Genomic DNA, 24739 nt, shown 5'->3' with positions numbered 1-24739 from the left:
CCTAACAATTCTGTGATTCTGTGAAAACAGTTCTGGGGCTAATGGAATTAAGATTAGCAAATAAGCACCATGGGAAGTGCAGGAAACACAGATGTTCAGTCCCAAATCGCTATTATCTGTGCTCTTCCTCAAGCTTTCAGCTGGAAATCAGGAAGGCTGAGGTTTATTCTCTCCTTATTCTCTTATGGTTTATTCTCTTCCTTCCAAGATAAACAGGCTGTTTTGTGAAAAACTAACTTAAACATGACCCAGTCCCTGTCAGTCTCCCAGGACTTGGACAGGCTTACAGCAAACAGAGTCCCCTGTGCTCATCACTGTTTGGACAGGTGGGAATACAGCAGTCAGGCAGAAGAGCTGCTGGAGAAATTCACACCAACTCAGCCAGTCTACATCCCCCTAATTCTTTTGTTTAGACTCCTCAAGGAAGGGAATTCCTTAATATGATGGCAATGTGCTGGACACTTGATTTATACAAAACCAGATAAAATCATCCTACAGAAGAGATCATTCTGATCCTGAAGCCATGAAATACCTTGTCTTTTTGAACTGCACTGGGCTTTCTCATCTCGGTTGGGACCTTGACATCTTCCACAATTACAGGCTTGCAGGAACACAGAATTGGAAAAGATCACCTGGATTATCAACTTTAGTCCTCTAATAACACAGACAGTCACATTATATAATCTCTTTCATAAACTCTTCTTTCTCTGTTTCCCAAAACTCCAAAGCTTTTTTAAAACTCTAGATGCAAACAAATGCAAGTCGCTTTGTCACACTAACCCCCAAAAGAACACAATGCAGATATCCCCAACCCAGCTGTGCACGGAACAGTTCAAGTGTGGAAGCAGTATAACCATGTTCATGAGGTGCTGCACCAAAGTTAATAAACCTTATCGAGCAGCAGAACTCATTATCTCAGCTGCAGAGCTGGACAAACATAACTATATTACTTCTGGATTCAAGCTGCTATGTGTGCATGCCACAGTATGGCACCGCAGGGACTTGCAGGCTGGGGAATCAGCTTTCAGGCTACTCACTCGAGGATTTTCACATGAGCTCCATTTTATGATTTTCCAGAGCTTTCCTGCTCTGGAGCAAGAATCCAAAAATCAGTGTTTATATTAACACAAAATGTCTTTTAATACACTCGCAGAAATTCACCCACACCTGACCTCTAATAGGCAATCAGGAAAACCTTTCTACACCCTCACAGCCACAGTCTCCCAGAGGCAACCCCATTTTAACCTCTCTTAGCACTGACCACGCCACGCACGCACCTTTCACATACAGCAGCTGCGCGTTCTCCCTCCCGTCAGAGCTTCATTTGCCATTTTGGCTGACGTGTTCATTTGCCATGCCTACCAAACAGGTTCCAGCCAAAGACCTAGAGGCACAGCCAGACTTCCCCAGTAAGAGCTGCCCCAGGCTTGGCACCAGAACAAAGCAGGGAGGCAGTTTTCCCTGGATAGCCACTTGCTTTGCTGCTATCAAACGCACACTTCGAAAACCATGCCGTAATGTTCATACTTTTCACTCTCATGAAAAAAGACCAAACAAATAACAGAAAGACCTGGCATGAGGAAGAGCATGTTGCTAAGACTCAAGTTTGGCATCGGAGTTGGGTTTCCAATCCCTTGGTGGTAAAGCTGATGAGCTTGCAGCCTAGAGGGAAAAGTTGTTCCAGTGAATGCAAGGAGAGACTTTTAAGTGACAAAAGGCAAGTAAAAGACAGGTCGGGAAGAAAACTAAAAAAAAAAAAAAATCCAAAATGAGCTTGGCAAGCTTACTAGCATTATTCTTGCTGTATGGTAATTAGCGGGTCTAGGTAAGATCTTCACTTTCACAAGGCTCTAGAGAAAGGAATCATTTCTAGTTGCAATAGGCAGCCAGCCCTCTCACAGACACTCAGCATGTACCCTGTACGTGGCTGCGAGAAATGAGGAAATTATCCATACCCACTATAAACTGAGATCAGAGCAATGAATCCAGTGCTTTCCTACGAGAAGCCTAGCAACAGCATGGACCTCCCATACCTTGGTCCCTCCTGCCTTTGATAGTTTCAGCTGTCTTTGAGCACAGGAGAAGGATGATTGATAAATTGCTTCATAGGGCTGCTGCCCCTTCCTTTCAACCTTTCTTGTAAAAACAGACCTCCAACAAGGCGACATTCATACATGCAACTCTCAGAACACATCATGCTCTTTAGAAAATACTTGGAATGAAATGACTCTAGATTATATCTTATGACTCACAGTACACAAAGATTCATCTGCTCATAAATGGGAGGAAAAAAAAAAAAGGAAGGAAAAAAAAAAAAGAATCGGGCTTTCTTATCCAGTAAAGGGTTGAACACTTTTTCCACATTCAAACCACTCTGCTCCTGGCTGTCACCAGCAGAACACCTGCCCCCATGTTGTCAGTACTGACTTCCCTCAAAGACCCTCTTGCCTTCATAGTCCAAATTACCCCATGTCCCATTCAGAGAATGGATGACTAGGAGCCCTCTCGAGCAATTCAGGAGCCCAGACAGCTGCATGCAAATGGGGACGAACGAGAGAAGAGACAAAAGCAGAGTTAAATGGTGTCCCCCCCCCAAAAAATACTCTTGTCTGCAAAATAGAATTCCTATACACACCTATACATATGGCAAAGCACCCACCTTGAGTTTCAACACTGACGATGCACTCAAATGGTCTACGCCATCAGAGGGACTATCATACCATCTCTGCCTCAGAAAGACTTCATACAACTGCATCCTACACAGTAAAAGTGTTAAGATAAATAGTCTCTCTTGATATTTAATGGCACAGATAGTCTGCCGCCTTCACTTCCCTCACAATGCCAAGCATTAGGTCATCACAACAGATATTTTAAGTTTCCCACTCTCCAGATCTCCACAGCCCACAATCTCCTGTAGTCTACAAGGCTCTCAAATATTTAAGAGTATCCTGCAACAAGTTTAACCCGAGGGAATACAGTTCATCAAGCAAGAATGTCAGTCTGAAGCAAGGCTACAGCACCACTTCAATCCAGAGACAGCATTATGATCGGGGACTGTGATGTTGCAGGTAGCCTGTATGTCTAGGCTCGGTATCCATGCTATACCACAGTTGCAGAGAAAGACATATTCTCCTTTTTATTTTACTATTTGTCAAACCTGACAGCACTCAATATTGCACAATCTCTTCAAAGAAGATAATTCTGTAATGTGCACCCCTTGGGGGGTGGGGGGAAGAAACATTATGGTTGCTGTGGGAACCTTAATTCTGGATTTCAGGACTTGCATATTTAAAACCTCAAATTTAACATTGCATTAATGTAGCTTCATGCATTGAATTAAGGAATGACTCAGTACAAATCTCCATGCATCTACTGAAGTCTTGACATTCCAAGGACAAGAGGCACAGAACAGAAAAAAAGACAGCATGGGAACAAGGAGACAATGGGAGGTAGGGGGGGGAACCTGTGAGCAGGGAAGCAAGAAACTGGCACAGGCGAGGCACAGCAAACCCCACACCAAACCAGATCTGTCACTTGAGGCTCCTTGTTCTCACTGCTAAAGGTTATGCAGCCTGTCAGATAAAAAGAGCTTAAAGCAGAAACACAAATAGGCACGGAAGAAAAGGTTCCTGAAAGGACCAAGGAGGAGAAGATTCCGCGAAAGTAATAAGGTAACCTGTACTGAGAAGGCAAAGATCATATATAGATAGCAAAAATTCACTAATTTCTTTAATTATCATGGCACAGTGCCCAGATGAGGCCTTTAAAACCCCTTCAGCTATTTTCAAGCATTTAACATTTCTTTTCCCCACTTCTCTTAAGTTTAACTGCAATGCATACACAGCAGCAGTGCTGCCCTAAGTTTAGGGTGCAGGCAGAAGCGGCACCCCACGGAGGGTTACCAGCCTTCGTCTTGTCAGCAAACATCCCAAAACTCAACCTTCTTTTAAGAACCCAGGACAAGGCTTCACCTTTTGGGCCAAAGCTGGTCTTTAGGCAGGCTAACACCTCTGCTTTACACTACAGTGCTCACACACCCCTCAGCATGAGGAGGCGAGATAGCAGGGCAGCTCTAGTCTGCTCCCACACTCATCCTCTTCGTTTTAGCAGAGTAAGGAACATCTCCATTGTTTACCCCTTATCTAAAATCATCAGCAGCATGGCTGAATTACTTTTCCTCTTACCCCACCCACCAAACCAAGCACAAATCTTAGCTGAGCCATGGGGCCTGCCCAGTCTCTCTCACTGAAAACCAGCACCCCAGCTGGGGTCCCGCACACCAGGCTGTGGCAAGAGGAAGAGCAGAGGAGGTGGACGTGCCTGCCAGCAGGGCCTGCTGGACGAAACCAGGCAAGTGTGCATACCCCTGCGCAGAGTCAAGTTACCCTGCAACAAAGATAGTGTGTGTATGTGCAAAGAAGGGAAGTCAAATCCTTCTGCCTGGGTTCCAAGGCTTGCTTTGTTGCTAAAATAAACCAGTGTTTGTTCCTGGGAGTGATGGGGAGTCAGACTCTAACAGCAGCCAGCAGCAGCGAGAGCCCCCACACTCAGTGTTAGGAACGAGGGTGGGTTTTAAGAAAAAAAAAAAAAAGGACAAAAACTTGGAACCCAATTATTCTTCACCTCACATATCTAGGTAAGGAAACCCAAGGGCAAACTGCTGATCTCAGGGGTGCCCAGGAGCAGACAAAACTACACATAGATGACTGAGCACTCTAAGAGAACTGACTGCTCCAGAGGAAATTCCAGTCCTTGCTCAAAGGCTGAAAATATATATGCCTTTATATAAGCTTTTACTTTGCTTGCTGGATCTATATAACACTTTACACATGTTTTTCCTGACATTATTTTCCATACTCCACCAGAAACTTGAGTAACTGTGCCACTTCTGGAAAAACAACCTTGCATCCAACTTTTGAGAAACAGCTTCTCTCTCCCAAACTCCAAAACTATGTATTCCCTTCCTGCTCGTCTCCTAACCTTCAGTGACTACAGATCCCTAACAGCAGCAGTCCTTCACTACCTGGGATGTCTCTCAGTAACACCAAAATCCCATAAAGCAGAGGCACATGGGAACAGTGTTATGCAACCAAAGAAAAATTATATATATATATATGTGTATATATATATATACACACAGAGGTCTCTCAGATGGCAGACAGTGATGAGCATTATACCAAAAATCTTGTCTCCAAGGCACCTGCCCAAAACTGTTCTCTCCAGAGAAACCTATAACCACAGGAAAAACCTGCTCGATACCCAGTTAATAGTACCTGTCCGAAATATTATTTTTTACAAGGGAAAAATAGCCCACTGTGTGTAGAGGCTGCAGAGAGCTAAGCCCAACAGTGAAGGCCACTCACGTTAGTGCAGAGTCCTTCAGCTTTCCATTCCTTATATGTGCAAAGTGTGCAAGCCCTCACACACGCTTCCTACTCACCCAGAGGTACATCATGTTAGCCTGGGTCCTTCAAACCCAGCAGTGAGATGATCCGGCAACACAAGAGGCACTTCAGTAAGATTGTCGAGACCGAGGTTGGTTGAGGGTGGTTTTTGGTTTTTTTTTTCTTAAAGAAAAAAAAATCCGAACGGCTCAGTTTGAGGCTTAGAAAGCGTCTCGCCTCCTCCACCCCCCTCCTCCAGCTCTGGCTGCTCTGCGCTCTTCTCTCGCACTTAATCTCTCTCTGGGAGTTCCCAGCCCCGTGTGTCTGTACTGGCGTGCACAGCACACACTCTGCATTCGCCTCCAGGGAATTTCTCTCTGTCATTCTGCTTCTAAAAACACAATCTCGGCCTCACAAGATTCTTGCAAGAGGCAGGGATGGGTGGGGTTAGTAATAAATGCAGCCCGGCTCCCAGTGCCGGAGAGCGCTTACTTTAGAAGAAGGGACCTCTAGCCGTGAACGAGGCAGAACAGAGCATTGTCCTCCAAGGTCACTGGGGGTGAGGACCCATTCCCTGACCCACCCACTAACTGCTTCTGCAGGAATCATCCATAGATGCAGGAGCCGTGAAAGGTGCCATAGGCAGGTTCTGCACGTCTTCATCTACCCCACTAGTCAACACCCCAAATTCGGTTACAATTCAGTAGCTGTATTTAATCATTAACCACTGACAGGAATCAAGGGGCACAACTGTGGGGATCCTGAAGCTAAGCAGAAAATCTGTGTGTGCCAGCCACCCTGGAACTCCCTCAGGAAAAACAACCACTGGCGGCGTGAGCTGGAGAAAAGAAGCGACACAGATAAAGGGGTTAATCTGCTTTCGCAGGTGGCTCCACATGAGTATTTTACAGACTTGCATATTGCTAAAGGGAAAGCAGCAGCTGGCTCCGGTTCCTCAGAGTGTATCGGGTTCCCACTTGCTTGGAGGCAGCTTTCCCCCCAAGTCTGACTGGGGCAAGTGCCCTTGCAGCCTTGCGCTCCCAGCCTGCTCCAATTTCAGGACAGCAAAGCTCTGCCGGTGGGGCGGCAGCCCCGGGGAAGGCGCGCTGAGCAAAAGACACTCGCCCCAGCCACCAAGACAAGCACCAGCAAGCCCTTCCCTGCAGGAGCGAATCCTCGTCCCATCCCCCGTGCCCGATGCCACAGGATGAGTGTCACCTCACATCTCATTAATCAGTTAAACCGCTCTTCCAAACTAGGAAAACGGGTTTCTCGCCCCCTTCCCTTCCCACCTCAAAATGAAGAATTGACTTCCCTCGCTGGGCTCCAAAAGCTAAGTTAAATATGGCCCTGTGTCTAACAGGGGAGGAAAAAACCAAACCAAAACAAACAAACAAACAAACAAACAAACCACAAACAAAAAAAAAACAACCTTGTTTTCATTGAGGCACTGGTCTCTTTGGAAATGAGTTTTGAAGGAATAGTTTTATCTCAGCTAAAGATATAGAAACAGTGCTATTCCACGTATCACCTCTGCTCCCTGTACTTATAGATTACTCAAATGCAATCCAGTGGGCTTCGAGCAAAGCAAGCATCCTGTGGCCTGCCAGGCTCCACACACAAGTGAAACCCTACCTACATGGGGTGACAAATGGATGGGCCTCCCACCACAGCCAGACCAGACATCCCAGACGTGCTTTGCACTCCACAGGCTCCCCTCGCCTTCAGCAAGCCACAGACACACCCCAGGGCAGGCTTGTCCCAGGAACAGGCATGAACACACAGGACACCGATGGGCTCTAAGGAAATAAATACATGACTGTCACTGCAGTCACACATAAAAACCAGGAAAAAAAGGCTTATTGTCATGACCAGGACATAGCAGTCATAGGGATGTACTAGTTAGGGACTAGGCAAGATGACACTCCATTTTCCAGCCAGGAAAATTCAGGTCCTGCTTTTCAGGGGAAGGAGCAGAAGGTCCTCCAGGAACATGGGATGTCACAGGCCTGTTCCACTATGGCATTGCGCAGGTCCCCATCTGTTCTCACCTTTTTGCACAATGGGTCAGGTTGGGAAGGTGAAAAGCAATGTTCCTAAAAATCACTTATGGCACCAAAGCCTATGCACCACAGTCTCCAAAGAGTGAAGCATGTGATCCATAAACCTGTTCTCAAAGGCTCTGAGAGGAGTGAAACAGCAGCAATGCTGACATTTGCATCATGGTTAGACACTTCTGTTAACATCTCTGCAGCAGGGTCACACCAGCAGCAGTGACTAGTTCAACCAGCCTGCAGACTCAAGCAGACACTTCTGCACCAAATAACCTTGGTGGCATTTTTAAGGTTTTCTTCTGATCCAGAATCGCGATCCAAAAATGATCTTAAGTAACATTTTAATGAAAGCTGAGATTCCTTGTGTGCAGAGGAGAAAGTGAGATGACACATGGACCAGGTGAGCAAACCCAAATAAATCCTACTTCATATGTATTACCATAAAAGACTTGAAAATGATGAGTGCTTAAAACTAAGCCGAAGAGTTACTATCAAGTTCCCTAATTTAAAAAAAAAAATAAGAAAAGGGAAAAAAAAGAAAAAAATTCTCTCCCTTCTTCCCCAGGATCTCTCATCCTTTAGGTCACTCTTCCATGGGGGAAAAAAAAAAAAAAAAAAAAAAAGAAACTTTCAGAATAAGCCTGTTCCTTAATTTCAACAAGTGAGACTTGTCACAGATCATCCCAGTCAACAACTGAAACTAGTTACAAGCATCATCCCAGCAACTCCACAGCTGTGCAGGTTATATTCAACCTCCAAATCAAAACAAGACCCATGAACCCTCCCTGAATCATCCAAATACTGACTCAAAATTTGTTTCACTGTTGCTACAAGGCCACCACCTCTCCATGGAAGGTATATGGGAAGATTACAGAGAAGAGCAGTGATGTAATACCGTTGTCCTGGAGCAGGAGCCCTGTTTGATGAACTGCAAGAGCAGGTTTCTCAACACTCAGTATTCTCAAGCAGTGAGAGGAGTACCCAGCAGGTCAGAAAAGGAGGCTGCAGGATGACTCCCTTCGACAGAGCCGCTGCTGCTGCCCAGAGGCTCAAACCAACACTAGGAACATGAGGTGCATGCCTAAGACTATCCACAGTTGTAGACAGGTGGCAGTGGGGTAACCATTTTAGCCTCAGAAGCAAGAAAAATATTTACTTGGTCAATACAACTATTGGAGGGGGAACAACTAGACAAATTATTATGCCTTCTTTAAGCTTTTATTCAGATTTTTCAACTACATTAGACAGTTTGTACAAAGTACCAATACAACCCACTTTTTTCTAAAAAAATTTATCCTAAAAAAACCAAACCTATTCTCTAAAGAGCAAAAGACAGCAGTATGTCAATGCATCTTATTCCAGAAAGACAGACATAACTAAGACAGGCTTCTGAAACAGGTAGCTAGGATCCTCTGCAAATGCTTTGTCTTAATCCTAACAACAGAGCTTTACAGGATATGTGTCAGGGAACTCAGAGAGGCTGCTGTGTGTGGGAATACACATGATCTCTTAGGGATCTTTCACGTCTCAAAGAAGATTAAAAGCAGAAAGAAAAATATTTTAAAATTAATATATACCAAGCAACTAGAAAAATGTTCGGAGAGTTGCAGCCTAGTGAAACATTGGTCCCTCTTCTCTGATGGGAGGTTGTTGTGTAAATCAAAGTGAAAGGGGAAAAAGCAGTCTGGAAAGACTAATGTTTGTTAGAGAGGTAAGGAAGGCCTTAGCAAGCAACAAAAGGAAAAAGAGAAAAAAAGGATCAAGTAACCACCTATTTAATATTATTTAAATGTCTTTGGCAAAATAACAGGCACTGATAAAAAGGAAAAAAATTCTACCTGCTTCTGTACCAGTATCAAAAGCCTTAATGACACAAGAGTAATCGTGGCTGCTCAGTTATGTACACAGATTGAACCCAAAACCAGTGCTGGTATATAAGTTTCAAATAAGCCAAATGCTTAAAAAATATTCTACAAAAAGTTCTAGCCTATTTAGGAGAGATCAGAGTGGGCAAATGGGGAATGGGTACAGCACAGTTTCAAACTGACATTATCTCTTTCTAGCTGATGGTGTCTCAGAGGCATATGATTTCAAATGCTCGTGGATTAACATTCTAGCAGATAAAGCTCAAGACAGGGTACAAGCTGGTGTGCCTGCTACACACTACTGAAATCACATTAGATAGCACACAGGATGAGTGGCTAGCTGAGCACCTCTTCATAACAGAGGGAAAAACCCATTTGATCAGGAATTTCTAATGCAACGACATTCACAGGAGGCATCGGGGGGCTAATGCCAAAGAACGCCCTCCAAATTTCTAAATTACAGAAAACAATTTCTTAGTTCAAGAAGTGTTACATTGAAAATGAGTAAGTCCATATTAGATTCCATCTTGACAGAAAAGAGCAATCAGTTGTAAAAACAGAAATTAGCAGTAGCTTAGTTAAAATGATTGTGACAATTGCATTTGGATATATGTAAGGAGAATAGAGACCAAACCAGTGTATCTACGTACATACTGAGCACTTGAGTGGGACCAGAGGTACACTGGTATATTTTTCCTAGACAGACAGATTGCCTATTGGGCTTCCTTGTCACATCCCCACACTTGAACATTTGTATATATTCTAGTAAGTGGGGAAAAAAAAAAAAGAAAAGCTGAGAGAAGAAAATAGAAAGGAAATTAGAAAGGGGAAAAATAAAATTTACAAGGGAATCCTAACAACAGGAGGCAAAATCCATAGTCAAAGCTGGAAGACGATAATGAGTTTTTTCAAAGCTTCTCAAGAATAGAAACTCCAGCAATTGCATTGATTTGCTACTATGGGGAAAAGGTAGACACACTCCCAATACTGAAGAAAGAGCCAAAGGATTCAATACGTATTTCTGTTCTATATTTGGAGAAAAGTCAGCTGTTGCAGTCTGTGATAACGAAATGCTTTCCATTCCAGCAGTAACTAAGGAAGATGTTCCAACAGTCACCCAACAAACAGCTCTGTAGTTCTCTTATCTGGCTCAAGCTTGCAAACAAAAGGGATGTAACCAGATAACAAGTGGGTTTTAACCAAACTACAACTGTGAACATATTTAGATGTGGACACTTGGGAAGGTGCGCGGTCTGCTTTGAACTGCATCACCTGCACTTGCAGCTCTAACAAGCCCTAACTGCAGTACTAACATTAAACCTGCTGCAAGGCCAAAAGTACTGCTGTGGTGCAATGGCAACCCCAAATGCAGGTGTTTCTTGAAGCCCATTATTATTAAAGTGCTGCTGCTGCTAGCTGAGCTCGGCCAGCTTCTGTCATACAGAAGACTGCATCAGGAAAGCAATGCTACAGGGGAAGGCACCAATACCAATTTTCGCAGCATCTGAACTTTCCTAGAGGCATCCATGTTGGAACTCTTCCACTAATGAGAGCTAAAATAACAGTCCAGTGCTGAGCAGAGTGAAAAATGAAATGGGGTCTGATAATAGAATGTTTGCGGAACAAAGATGCCAGTGGAAAGCTACTGGTAGGGAAGTGCAAATTAACCTGGGTACCTGAACACATCTGGGAGAGCATTCAGGATACATGAATAAAGAATAGTGATCATAAAAATATCTATTCCTAATGTTTAATAAGGCTTCCTGGCAACCTTACCTGTCAAACAAAACTGTAAAACACTTTAAAATAGGCTGAACTCTAAAATAAAGATTATTCTTTTATGGTTAGTAAGTGCTATTGAATCTACATGTTCATCTTCACCATGCAGTTTTCCATGGCTGGGGAGCGGGAGGGAAGGTACCCCAAGGCTGGAGCAGATTGAAGAGGGAAATTTAATTTTAAACCAAAGGAAAGCAGTGACTTTCACAGCCAACAGCCAGACCAAGCTCTCATATTTTATGCGGAAGCTGGACTTAGACTGAGGATGAAGAATCAGACCATTGCCCCACCACTACAAACATTTCAAGAACTATCTACAAAAGGTCTGTCTGGAGATGGGAACTGTGACATGTTCTGCAGCACCCAGAGAGAAGTTTCTCCAACTCAGCGGCTGCTTTCCATGGCTTATCTGACTCTGGCAGAAGGTCCTGGTAAGAGAACAAGGGAACCAGACTCCTGCTAGCTGTGGGTTTGGGCTTGCCTTGTGTCTTGCCATTTTTTATTTGGTTTGATTGGTTGATTTTTATTTGGGGTTTGTTTTGGTTTTTATAAAGAATGTTAGAAATGGGGCTGGAAGCTATCTGGGGAGAAGCACAGAAGGCAGCCCTGGGCACACATGCAGTTCCTATGGAGATAAGAGGATCTTCTTTGAGGTTGGTTTGCTCCTTTCGGTGCCGCTGGAGACTACCCTGGCGGCAGAGTACTGCTCATTTGCAAAGACTCCCTCTGCTCAGGATCCTGGCATTATCTATGATTATAAGAATTTCTGAGCCACAAGGTAGATTTCCTCTTAACATCCGAAAGGACTCCAGGAAGCCTCTTTCTGCATTATCCTGTTTATGAAAGGAAGCAAGAACACAAAGTGCATACAATAAATCACCCAGAGAAAAAATACCACAATCCCTTTCAGATGTTTTGCCAAGCAAATAAGCCAAACGTTGGCATATTACAAGGGGAAAAAAAAAAAGGCCATTTTGTTATAGAGCAACCCATTTCATTACTGGAAAACTGGAATCCTATTCTCTCTCCTGCAGGTATGGTTCAGCTACACAGCAAGAGGTTTCTGAAAAGAGACTACTTATTTAAAAGCAAACTATCAAGAGCTAGTTTATCTTCCACAAAAATCAGAAAGCTTGGAACAATAAAACACCCTCACATGCAAACAAACCCAATAATTTTCAAGGACTGTCCTGCTACTGACTTCACACAGTAATTAAATTTAAGTCCTTAAATAAACTTCAGGAGATCTCAATTCACAGCTTATCATTCAAGGGGGGAGGGAAGAAAATGGATCCCAAGAAAAGCTTTTTTGAGTTTGTTTGGTATTTTCCTCCCCTCACAACTATGCTCAAGAGCACCATTGTATAAGGCACTGTCAATTCTTCAAGAGAAAAAGCTCAGCAATACACTTTTAAACTAAAACCAAGAACACCCACATCAACAAACCTAAACTGTGAACCCAGAGAATTCAAAGTTAAATGCTCAAGAGCATGTGAGCATTTAGATGTAAGGAATTCTTAATGCTCTGGTATACTGGTTTGGGCATTCACCTGCAGAAACAGAATGATGATGCAGCCACTCCCAGGATATAGCAAACATGAGTTTGGGCAGCCAAGTGGGATTTTCCGTGAAATATACCTGTCAGTCTTACTGTGGTGGACTAGGAGCAAAGTCTGCAATTCCCAGTACCTTCTGAGGAGATTCTAGCAAGCTGCTGTGTTGCCCCCCCAGACTTGATTTTCGAGCTGTATCTTCTGCAATTCTGTCATACCTAGATCTAGTCTAAAGTCCATACTGAATTGGCATACAGCAAATACATTTAGGTACTTGTAAGAGGGGATCAGAATAAGCTCTAATCCTGGTATTTAAATATATACTTTTTAAAGTTTAGTTAATAACTGCCCTAATATCTTCACTAGTAATGTCCAGAGCACAAATTTTGATCTCCTTTCAATTTTTCCATTAAGTAGCAGAAAATTATTAGACAGCATCAAACTCCAACAAAAGTCTATTTTTAGTGTTAAATCAGGAGTAAAATGTCCAGCTGAACTGATAAAGGGCAGAAAGATTCTCTGTGCCCTAGACTTATTTAACAGTGCTAAATAGGGTATTTCTTTTGTTGTGGACTCTGAAGAGGGAGTCATAAATAAATAAAAAATTTTTAAAAAAAGGTAACTCAGCTCCTACATCAACAATTCATCTTTCTATAGTCCACAAGGGAAGTTATACAAAAGGATGAACTGATGGCATCCAATTCAAGGTGTGAGATTTCACATGGCAACAGAGAAACTGTTTCCAAAACCTCATCAATGGAGCTACAGCATCATTATACCATTTTTTTGCCTCCATGCTTACCATGTCAAGTGGCCATACTACATCAGCAATTCATCAGCACAGCAACAACCCAGCAAATTAAGAAAGGACATGAATATGAGAGTATTGTAACAGTAGAGAAAGAGGAAGAACAGGGCATAGCTCTCTTCCTTGGACCACATGGAGGTTTATTAATATGCTGAAACTTTGGCTTAGGCCTGCTGGTGATAAAGGGGAATACAGATGGAGAGTAATACCATCCTGCAGAAAGGGACTCCTCCTGGCTTGTTTGTGTAAAGGAAGGTTAACAATGTTAGCGAGTTATTCAGGAAGTAATGGATACCCTCTTGCCCTGAGCAAATTCCTTTTCAATAACAGTAGTAATTTCCTAGGCAATACAACTGTATCAAGGTATAATGGCTACTATATTTATCTAGAGGCCCTGTACTGCTGAGATCTAATTTACTATAGTGTAGAAAGCAGTTTACAAATCCTGGGATAGTAAAGTTTCTGGAGACAGGAATAAAATTCTATCCTGTATTGCTCGGTTTGAAGACTGGGTTTTAACATTCCTTTTTAAGAGCATAAAATGCATTCACTCCAACTTAGAAAGATTCAAAGACTAATAAGCCCCAGAAGTAAACTGCAAATACACTCCTAAGAGGGAAGAAATCAGCTTAGCAAATACTACATTCTGTGCATTTTTTTATCCTCATTGTCACAGCTGCTTTATTTCTTCTTTTATTCAAATAACATTCTTTCATTTGACCCTCTGAGAAGAAAAATAATCCATGACATTACCTAGCAGCCTTACGTACCTAATGAAGAAGACAAAACAGCTGAATGCCTGAAGTACGGCTTCACTATGGGGAACGGCACAAGTACATAATCAGCAAGGAAGAACGGAATGACTGCAGCTAATGAAGGGGTAACACCAATAAACACTGAATGACATCTCCTGAGGAACAACAAAACTAAACTGCTAAAAGACTTTGGTGGAACACAGCATCAACCTGAGATAACTACGGGTGGGTGGAAAGAGACCAAACACACGTGTCAGGGACTGCAGATACTTCCATTACATAACGGCAGTAAGAAATCCCAGGCAAAATCTCCATTAACAGAACTAAAAGCAAAATATTTCAAACAGGAGTATTGGCAGTTGTCAAACCACACAAAGAAAAGGCAGACTGTTCAAATGTAAAAGGCATTAATAAAGCAGAAGACAAGAAGTATAAATAGATATAAAACAGAGGAAGATTTCTAGATGACAGAAATGCTACTGGAAAATTTTAGTTATAGAATACAATATCCCAAAATGATCAGCAAAGGTCAGTTGTCAGAAAAGCAATTCTGCTTCTGATCTCATTCAGAGCAAAGCAGTCCTTAACCATACCTGCACCACCACCATCCAGCTGGATTACTCTCATGGCTGCAGTAAACAGCTCACTCCATCTGACTGGTCCCTCGGGGAATTATGAGCATAAGACAATTTAGAAAAGTGTGTGTATGTAAAGACTAACTGCACTACTGTTCTCCTGCTTTATAAGCAAAAGAAAAACCATCCTTCAAAGTCTTTTTAGTGTATATATTTAATATGGGACTTCCAAGAAGGCATATGGATAGATAACTACCTGTATCTTTTAACAGGCCATTTTACCATTCTGCAGATCTCACATGCAGCGAGTACTAAAAACACAAAGAGTTTGCAACATGGGATGTTCCAACAAATTGGCACTTGTGTCAGCTGATTAACTTGAATCAGGAGGATTTTGGCTCTCACAGAAGCAGAGCAGCTATAGATCTGGTCTTCAACATCACTGCAGTCTGTGTGGGGTCACATACTGTGACCTTCAAACTCCTTCAGCTGAGCTCACATTAAGGCTTCTTTCCCCGACATCCAACTATGAATAAAAAAAAAAAAAAGAAACAAAACCCCAAAACCAAACCAACCAAACAAACAAAAACAACCAACCAAACAGTACTGTAAATTCCATTCCATTGCATTTTCTGATCAAATCCTGGCAAGAGTAGACTCTTCCATTAGAGACTGATTGCAACTTTCTTACTCTTCCAATCCCTTTCTAAGACAGACACACTGAATGAGTAGCAACTCACTCACACTGAGTTTAGATGAGATGAATGGTTTGAATGAATTATGGCTAGTCAACATGTGCATTTATTGTGTCCTAGGTCCTATGCAATACATTCTCATCTTATCCTAATCCAAATTTCAGCTCTGAAGTGTAGCCATACTGTCTGACAGCTATTGTAACTGCTAGAGAAGCTACTCATTCAGATAACAAAGCAACAATAATACATTAAATTCCTCCCTGTTCCCAAATTTCCAGAAAGCAACAGTAACCAGAACAATCTTTTTTCATCCTTGTGTGACCTGAAGAATGCACGTTTCCTTTCAGATAAAGGCCTTGCTATGGTTATCTAATGCTAATGTCACTACAAACTGGATTAGAGACGCCCAGAAACCTCGAAATACGTACATGGATAGTCAGCTGTATCCAGATTCTAAGTCTGAAGGAAATCAAGTGCTCCAAATTGTGCCTAACGTAGTTAAGTTTGCCCTTTAGGTAGCATAGACCAGTAAGAACATATTACACAGTGATTAGATTAATTCTTGAGTGAAATTCAGATGGCTGGCTCTATCTGTCTATTGTGTCAGTATATTTCAAATTATTTCAGAGACGATCACTTTTCCCATACTCTTCTCCACAGCAGCAGCTGCTCAAGAAAAACAGCAGTTCTCTGTCCGGGGTAAAGTTGGCAGCAACTGGGGACAACGCTGCTGTCAGAGTTCAGCTCCCAGCTCTGAAATGCCATTCTACTGGAAATACCAAAGAGCCTAAATCTAGCTACATATACCATGGGATGTAAAATATCTCTATCTCAGCTTTCAACAGAAAGCTCTGGAGTCTCATGACATTTATTTCTTTGGCCCCTGTCAGTCTTTCTCCAGACCCTGCAAAGGATCAGAGCTAGCTGCCATAAATGGCTGGAAAACAAGATGTTCCAGAAGCACTTGGAAATGCGCAGCACTGTTTTAGCTTAGGGAGACCATGGCAAGGAGCCAGGGTGACAGGTGCCCCAGAAATATAGATGACGATCAAACTGTTGCCAGTGTTAGCCACTGCTGTCCTCCTGACCCGTAAGAAAGGATAGCCCAGGTGTTGCAGGAACAAGGGATCAGAAAAGGCAACGATGAGTTTGCTGGCAGTACCTGAAGTCTCTCCTCAACAAAATCCAGCTGCAAAGGAATTTCAGTGGGTCTCATTAGATATAATCCTACTGCTAAACCTTTATTAGGCCTGGCAGCAAGTCAGTTTGGTCCTGCTGTGACATCAGAGTGCAGCTCATCAAAATCCACAGGCACCAAAAGAGTTAAAAACACAGATTGCTGCTAAAACTGCCACGAGCTACAAACCTGCTACAAACATTCTCCTTTGTGGGGCAGCAGCAACTAAATCCACTCCCCAACAATTGGTTGGCCTTTGGAGACAGAGGCGGGAAGAGACAGGTTGTGGGGGACTGCCCCCCCAAGTAAATAGCAGCACAGCATCTGCTCCGGTTTTCAGTTAAAATCAGTGAGATAGTGCTCATGATTTTAGCAGCAGCCTCTGGAGACAGCAGCCTCTGACCTTTATCAGGAAGAGCATCCTTGTCCTCTAATCACAGACTTCCTGGAAAATGCAATCTAGCTGGTAATTAATATAGAATGGAGGGGGGTGGAAAAAGACTCATAACATCAAATTACCACTGCAAAATTTTTTAAATACATCCCCCACCAAAAGGCAGAAGAATTCAAGCATGCTCTCACAATCCATCTTGCTCCCATAAGCATTGTTTAACAGTACTTACTAAAAAAATTTTTTCCTGTCTCCCACCATCAAAAAATCCTGCCCCCCCCGCTCCCCAGCGTTGTTTTGCAGATGTTGCCTGCAGCAGCCCAGTATCTTACTGTGAAAGCTTCAACACAGGTGTGCAGAGCATGACCTGGGCAGAATTACATGTGCCATTTCCACTGGGAAATCTAAGAGACTTATTAAGCCAGGACAGTGCCGATTAATCTACTAATGGAATGAATCAGAAGTGTGTTCCTGGCCCTTTCCCTTTCACATCCCAAAGCCTCAGGGGAGCTGAAACCATCTGGCAAATGCCTGCTCCGAGCAACGTTATGCTACTCCTGGAAATACCTCTCCCTTAATACTAAGACGAATGAAACCATCTTCCATCCACCAGCTATTCTCGGGAGCATCTGCGTAGCTCACTGAGGTAGTTCTGCTTGCACACAGCATCCTTGCCCAGCCAATGCAGAGCTGCTCACTCACCATGCAGGAGATGTCAGCAGAACAGAAAGCGATCCCATTCATTTACTCGGGGTCCTGCTGAAGCAGCCGGACTGAGCGGGGCGGGGAAGCGGTTGCTGCACTCGGGGTAAGGCACACGGGCTGCCCTCCCACAGCAGATCTCAGCCACAGGGAAGCACTCTCCGTGCCCAGACTGAGGAAACGCTCCTCCCGAACTCTCTCAGTCCTTTCTTCGTGCAGGGCGAGTTGCAGGTAGGGTAACAAGGAGAGGGTTGTTTATGTTAATTAAAAAAAAAAAAATAATAATAATCTTTCCTGGAAACACATTCATAATGGAGATCTGACCAGAGAGCTTAAAGGGAAATCTAGACACCAAACAACTCCAAGGTTCATACATGATATATATTATTACTGTGAGACAGAGGGAAGGACTGACTCAGAGATGCTGAATACCCTGCACCCTTTGAGTAATAAGCAAGCTCAGGAAAAAACAGAGCTGAGGCAGCTGTCACAAAAACAGGAACTCTGTCACTTTTAAGATCATATAGGAGCAGAAGAGCATCCTATCTTACAATTTAGACACACCACAAAAGAAAAAAAAAAAAGAGAGAAAGGCCCAAGACAACAGCAGTCATATGGCTGCGGAACAATGTAGATGGTAACAACTGGCTTTTGACTGTCACAAAACAACACAAATACAGGGCAGGGGAGACAAGAGGCCCTCCATGCTCAGAGACAGCACAGAGCATGTTTAGACAAACATCCATCAGGAATTGCCTAACTTGTTATTACAGACTCCTAGAAACTGGAACTCTGGTCTCCTAAATTACCGTTCCACTGCTTCACTACATTGAATCAGAAAATGTTGGTTTACCCCATAATATCTAATTTAAGCCATCCTTGATGCAAATTTAGCTGTCTTCAATGGACATAATAAATAATCAACCCCCATCCTCCATACTTTCTACTTTCTTTTTTAAACGAAGGAACAAGCTTGGTGTTTTCCTCCTGTGTCAGGCTCTCTGAGCCTCTGTTTCTTGTTCTTCCCTAGACTACTTTCAGATTCTGCCTTTGTATTTCCTGAAGTGCTAAAAGTAGGTACAGTGCTCCCCTTTCTGTACCAAGCTGTAAACAATAACTACCTTCTGCAGTTATGTGACACACCTGGAAATGCATTCCAGGTTTTTAAGATCACAAAAAACAGCACCAAATAATCAGTCTGTTATTTCCTACTACCCCAGATCTTTCCTTGGATATTCCTTGTTAGCCAGTAAAGTCTCCATTTTATACTGCATATACAGTTCCTTTTGTTAATACAGCTTGGTTTTGTTTAATTTCACATTGTTGGATTTCAGGCCATTTCTGCAATTCACTATGATCTTTCTGACGTCTAATCCTACCTTCCAAAGGCTACCAGCCCTTGCACATACACATATTCAGTCACTGTTTTATTACCCTGATGTTTGATGAGCAGTACAGAACAGCAGAGTAGCCAGGCCAGACCATGTTAAGACTCCAGATCACACACGCAGAGACAAGCATGATATAATTGCTCCACATACGGTTTTCCAATGAGGCACTCAGCCCCTTCTTAATTTCACCTTTCATTTGCCTAGTTTATGTAAAGGTCATGTGGGACGGGGTCCAAAGCCAGTAGCTTTCTCCATCTGCCAGGCCTGCTGCCATGTCAAAGGAAAAAACTAAATTGATCTGACATGATTGGCCCTTAAAAATTAGTAGTGTATGTCTGTTGTTGCCTTAATTTCCTTTAGTAAAGGATCTGACCATAAGCATCTGATGTTTTTCAGCATCTTCCCAGGTTCTGTATCTACACTGACCAGTTGAATTTCTTGGCATTTCTAGCCTCCTTTAAAAAAAAAATTAGGATGGGAGAATAATATTTATTCACACATACACTCCATTTGCTTGAAAGCTGTGAGATTTCATGATGTGCGGAATATACGCTGGAGAAAACCCACCACTCCAGCACAGCCTCTGTGGGCTCGAAGGAGACCATCCTGCAGTGCCCTCTGAGCAGCAGCAATGCCGTGCAGCACCGTGCCTCTGGATCAAACCAGCTCGGGCCAGGAGCCTGCCCAAGCCAGGAAAGCCTAGAGACCGCCTGCTCAGGCTCCCCTCTAAAAGCAGCTCTATTAGGAGCACTCCTTCTCAAACATCCCTCCTGTGTGTCTCCTCTCCTCACCCTGAGACATTTTGGAACAGATTAAAGACTCGCATAATGGAAACGTTTTCCACCATGACTCTCGAAAGAACGAAATGTCAACACAGCTCCCGTGGAGGGGCTATCTGTGCTCTCCCTGGATGCTGCCCGTGCTGGGTTCAGGCAGTGACCCATCCTCTCCCCATCCCTCTGAACAAAACTTCCCTTGTCCAGAACACACGAGGAGTCACCCCCAAAACGCTCGCGGGACGCCGAGAGGCCGAACCACCTCTCCCCTCTCTCCCTGCTGCTTCAGCCCTTCTCGCCCCACCGCCCGGCGGGAGGGCCGCGCCAGGGCAGCCCCGGCGGCAGCGGGACGCGGGTCCGCGGGCGGGCGGGGCGGGGAGCGCTGGCCGTGCGCCGGCTGCCCTCTCCCGGCAGCCCAGCGCCAGCGCCGCCCGGCCCGCAGGGCTGCCCCCCGCACCTCCCGGGGCCCTCCCGCTTACACGGCAGGGCAGGGCAGGGCGCGGAGACCGCAGGCGAGGCTCCAAGAGCCCAGGCTGCCCACCAGCAACGCGCTGGGGCACTTATGGGTACCTAGAAGCAACAGCTGCGCAGGTATTATTCAGGAAAAAAATATATACAAAGTTCACATAAGCTGCTTAAATTTTCTTCTGTGATTTCGTTTGTTTTGGTTTTGTGGGTTTTTTCTTCCAAGAAGGAAAACCCTTTCCAGGAAAGAAAACCCGCACTCATGCGGTGACAGTGCAGCTGTGCAAGCTGAGGATCCCAAGCCCCCCTCGCCCAAGCTTCAAAAGCACTTTGGTTTCAAGTTGAGCAGCACAGAAGAACTTTTTCCCCATAAAACATACCTAAAGCAGGGACTTGTTGCCACAGGATGTTGCGGATGCCAAAGATTTAGACAGGCTCAGAAACCATTTAGACAAATTCAATAAAGAAAAAATCTATCACAGGTGACTTGAAAAAAAAAAAAAGAATAAAAATCTATGGCCAGGAAATCCCAAAGCCACAGGATTGCTTGAAGAGCACAGAGGAGGGGAAGTATCACTGAATCTTGGCGGTGCTCCCTCTGCTTTAAGTACTTGCTATTAGACACTGTCAAAGCCAGAACACTGGAAGGCAGAGACCTTCTGTCTGACCCAGAATAGCTGCTTTCATACCCTCAATAGGATATCATATCCATCAACAGGCTGTTTTCTCTGCACCATTTGGTTTTGGTCCTCCAACTGATCCTTTTGCAGACTACTTCTAACACGCACCACACTCTAGCATAATCATTCAGCAGGGAAAATCTAAACAAGATGCTGTCCCTCTTGCCAAAGGAACTGAGGGTCTTAGGAGTCTCCAAGACTCTTGCAGACACTGGGTAACACTCCAGTGCTCACATCACATGAGAAAACGTGGTCCTTTCAAAGGATGACTCACATCTCCTCTTTAACCCCAAGCAGAGATGAGAAATTGCTTGAATCAGAGGACTCAAACATGAAAGGAATTCGTATTACATCATCCAGCCCATTTCCTGCCAACGCCTTATAACCCCAGAGCTTTGGCCGGACTATTCATCAGCAAGGTATTTGTTACTTCCCTTGAGAAGCTGTTTATAGGACTTAAGGAGCTTACTGTCAGGAAGTCTTTTCCCATGTATCTGAATTAGATGCACTCCTTAACTACCTCTCCTCATACAACTTTTCTCCACATGGTTACTTATTCTCTCTTGTTATTGATTAGGAGACAGGCATGCATCGGTATGGATGCTGGATTGTTTATGGAAGGTATTCAGGGTTCTGTAAGGAAAGGATCCCCCACCTTGAAGGCTACGAAGGCAGCAGACATGAGGGAAAAGAAGAATACATATACAGCCAGAGTGATCTGTTTGCAAGACTTGTGTCAACTGCAAGACATCATGTTTCCCGTATTATTTATGGATTTTGATGCTAGGAAATCAGCTAAATAAAGGAAAGGAGAGATTTAGGGGAATGTGGCCAATATAAGCAGAGAGACTTGGTTCAGAGGGAAATTTCAGAAACCAGGTTTATATCAAGTTAAGTTATTTAGTGGTATATGTTTTACAATTTTTTTTCTAATCCTACTTGCTGTATCTTCCTGTAGCTTCTTCTGGATATAGTTTGGCCTTGAGAAAACAAGGAACCACTTCTTTGTGCTTCAAGTGATCAACCAAGTGTATGGCCAAGATGGTTCTGGATCTAGAGAAGACATACCACTAGATTAGTCTCAGTGGATCTTACCTGTCCTCTTCCAATTCATCCTTAATTATTTCAACTTCAATCTGTACATTCTGTTCTCTATTTTCCTTCTCAAGATGTCACAATTTACATTGCTTTAACTTAACTCTCTTCCACTCTATCAACACTTTCTTACCTTTGAATGTGCTGAGAGTTCTAAGTAGTGTGGGATGCAATCCAGTAGAGGATCTCTCAAGCTCCTCCTCTTCTGCAGTGTTAAATGGCTTTCCATAAGCACATCTGAACTCTCCCACACTTTTCACAGCTTAGTGAAGCAGTAACACCCCCAGTAGTTACCCCACTACACACCTTTGAACCCCTCTGTGTGCAGCTGCCTCGCAGATGCTTCTCATCTCCTGAACAAGTTGGACATTTTTGCCCAGACCAGATTCTCTGAAATGAAGCTTGTTATTTTCTATGGGACGCTGCAGTTAGGTCAGTAATAGAATATCCCTTCGGTCCCGTCTAGTACAGTGTGAAAACATTTCATTGCTTGCTTGAAGAGAGGCTGTAGGAGCCAGGACACAGCAGATTTGGCAACCTTACCCTAATTCACCTCATTTTGAACATAAGGAAGATGTTTAGACCATCACTGGTATGGTCCCATCACAAATTTTGGTTTGATTGCTTTCAAGCAAAGAGGCACTCCTCAAAAGCACTAGGAACACCAAGCCTGGTCTTCCTCATTTTACAGAGGACCTCACACGCTTCCTGATCTCTGTCCTGGCTATTTACTCGAGGAGTAAGGCGTCAAAATTTTATTTAAGCCTCTCTAGAACCTCTATCTGTCCCCCAGTTTAAAAATTTTTGTCAAATACACTCTTCAAACTAAGAGTATAAGTAACAAACATATCAAAAATCCACAAATCACCCTCCTTTATAGGTCCTGAATAACTCAACACTTCCACTGCCACCATCTCAGGGGCTAACGAGCCAGTTAACTTACATACTAGAGGGATTTTCATAGTGACAAGCAGGAAAACAAATTAAAGACCAAAACACTTGTCAGGAACACTACTTAGATTTAAACTCTTAGACAGGAAGTCTTTGTTCCACAAATAGGAGGGACCATGGCTGGTGCTATCATGGTACAAGTAAAAACAACAAGTGCCCAAACCATTTTCCTCTGGGTCCCTCCTGGAGGGAGCATGTCTTGCTTCATGGTAAGAGCATGTCAGTCTGGTGATACGAAACCAAGAGAATTTTTTGTGGGTATCCTAATCCATGCTGAACCTCTCAGCTGCTAATCAAGTTGTGACAATATCCCAATTCACACTTCATCCACAGGACAGAGAAGAGGAAGATAGGTGAAGGGGTCTCAGACTCCACAGATGAGCAAGGACAGAGGCTTCCTACTCTGACCTCTGTGCCGAGATCCCTGCTGCTTGCTGCAGAGACCACCAATGGGAGCAGCAGTGCCCCTGTGCATCCAGCTCCAACAGAAGCCTGGTGACCTGCTGTCCTGCCTCCCTATGGGAGCTCACACACCCCCTTCACATCTCAGGATGAAGGGCTTCCTTGCCAAACTCCCCGCATCTGGAGGGACTGGGCAAAGAAAACAAACAGGGGGAAAAAAGCAACAGGAGAAGCTTCCTGTTCTCACAGACTGCCACCACTGCAGTTCAGCTCCCCCAGACCAGCTTGCAGCCCCAGGGAAGTAAGCACATGCATCCTCCCGCAGCCTATGATGCCCCAACAGATATCCCAAAGCAGCAAGTGAGTAAAGACCCAGGGGAACAGCCTGACAATTGGAGAGGATTTAACAGCATTTCACCTTAAGCTTGAACTCAAACCGAGGGGATACTGATAAAGCTGTTCCTAGCAGTTGCCATGGGCACCCACACTACTTTGGGCTGCAGTCTCATCTACACACACGAGAACAACAGGTCAGACTTGGTGAGTGCTCAGATGGAAAACCAGTCACTGAAATTAAGCTGTTGAAGGAAGTGTCACTTGTGATAGGTAACAATGTTTCCACCACATTAGCACCAAGCCAATGGCCCAGTTTGATTTAAGAATTGTACTCAGAAGTACAAGCTTTTAAAAAAGAGGCTTCAAACCAATATCCTAACCGGTTGTGATAGCTGAGGATCACTTTCCATAACAGAAGAGGTATAATAGCTCTAACATCCTGACCCAGTTCTAATGTATGCAATTACCTCCTGCTTCCATAAACTCTCTCTCCTCCTCTCTTCCCTTCAGTGGCAGCTAAACAAGGTGTTCTTGCTCATTTTGTTTCCTGTTGGGGAACAAAATTATTCTGTGCAGCTGCCAAATTCTGCCACATAAGTGCCAGTATTCATCACTCTAACAAATCTCAGATATCATGTCTAATACAGTTGGACATAAAAAGCACTAGAGCAATACAACATAGGTCTTGGCTATATACAAAATGAGCTGGCACAGTCAGCGTGGAATAGCTTTTTGGAAGCAGCGGATGTGCACTTGATGAGTTTGTCTGTATGAAGAAGTATATCAGGATAGCTGTACCAGTCATTTTCCGTATTGAGACCAACTCACGGTACCTCAGAGCTGTTTGTCACAGCCTGGGAAATGAAGCAAGGAAGTCTTGGTTCACTGCATTTTAGGCAGGCACT

The 24739-nt window shown here is 43.8% G+C and overlaps 1 protein-coding gene across 19 annotated transcripts in view; it reads right to left on the bottom strand.

Annotated features, from left to right (window-relative positions):
- The window catches only part of RBFOX2 (RNA binding fox-1 homolog 2), a 173427-nt gene that overhangs the window by 109952 nt on the left and 38736 nt on the right, over positions 1-24739 (bottom strand). The window contains exon 1 of one of the 19 annotated variants that reach the window (XM_051784622.1): positions 5441-5981. The exons of the other annotated variants lie outside the window; for them this stretch is intronic. Coding sequence (XP_051640582.1) covers positions 5441-5455 — 15 coding nt within the window. The 5' untranslated portion in view covers positions 5456-5981. Of the gene's footprint in view, positions 1-5440; positions 5982-24739 lie in introns of those variants that run through there. 19 annotated transcript variants of the gene reach the window in all.

This window comes from Manacus candei, unplaced genomic scaffold, assembly GCF_025592945.1.
Source record: "Manacus candei isolate 608988 ecotype Guabito, Panama unplaced genomic scaffold, ASM2559294v1 h1tg000018l, whole genome shotgun sequence".
Classification (NCBI taxonomy): Eukaryota; Metazoa; Chordata; class Aves; order Passeriformes; family Pipridae; genus Manacus; species Manacus candei.
The sequence above is the reverse complement of the archived record's forward strand: the minus strand, read 5'-3'. Positions and strand labels throughout refer to the sequence as shown.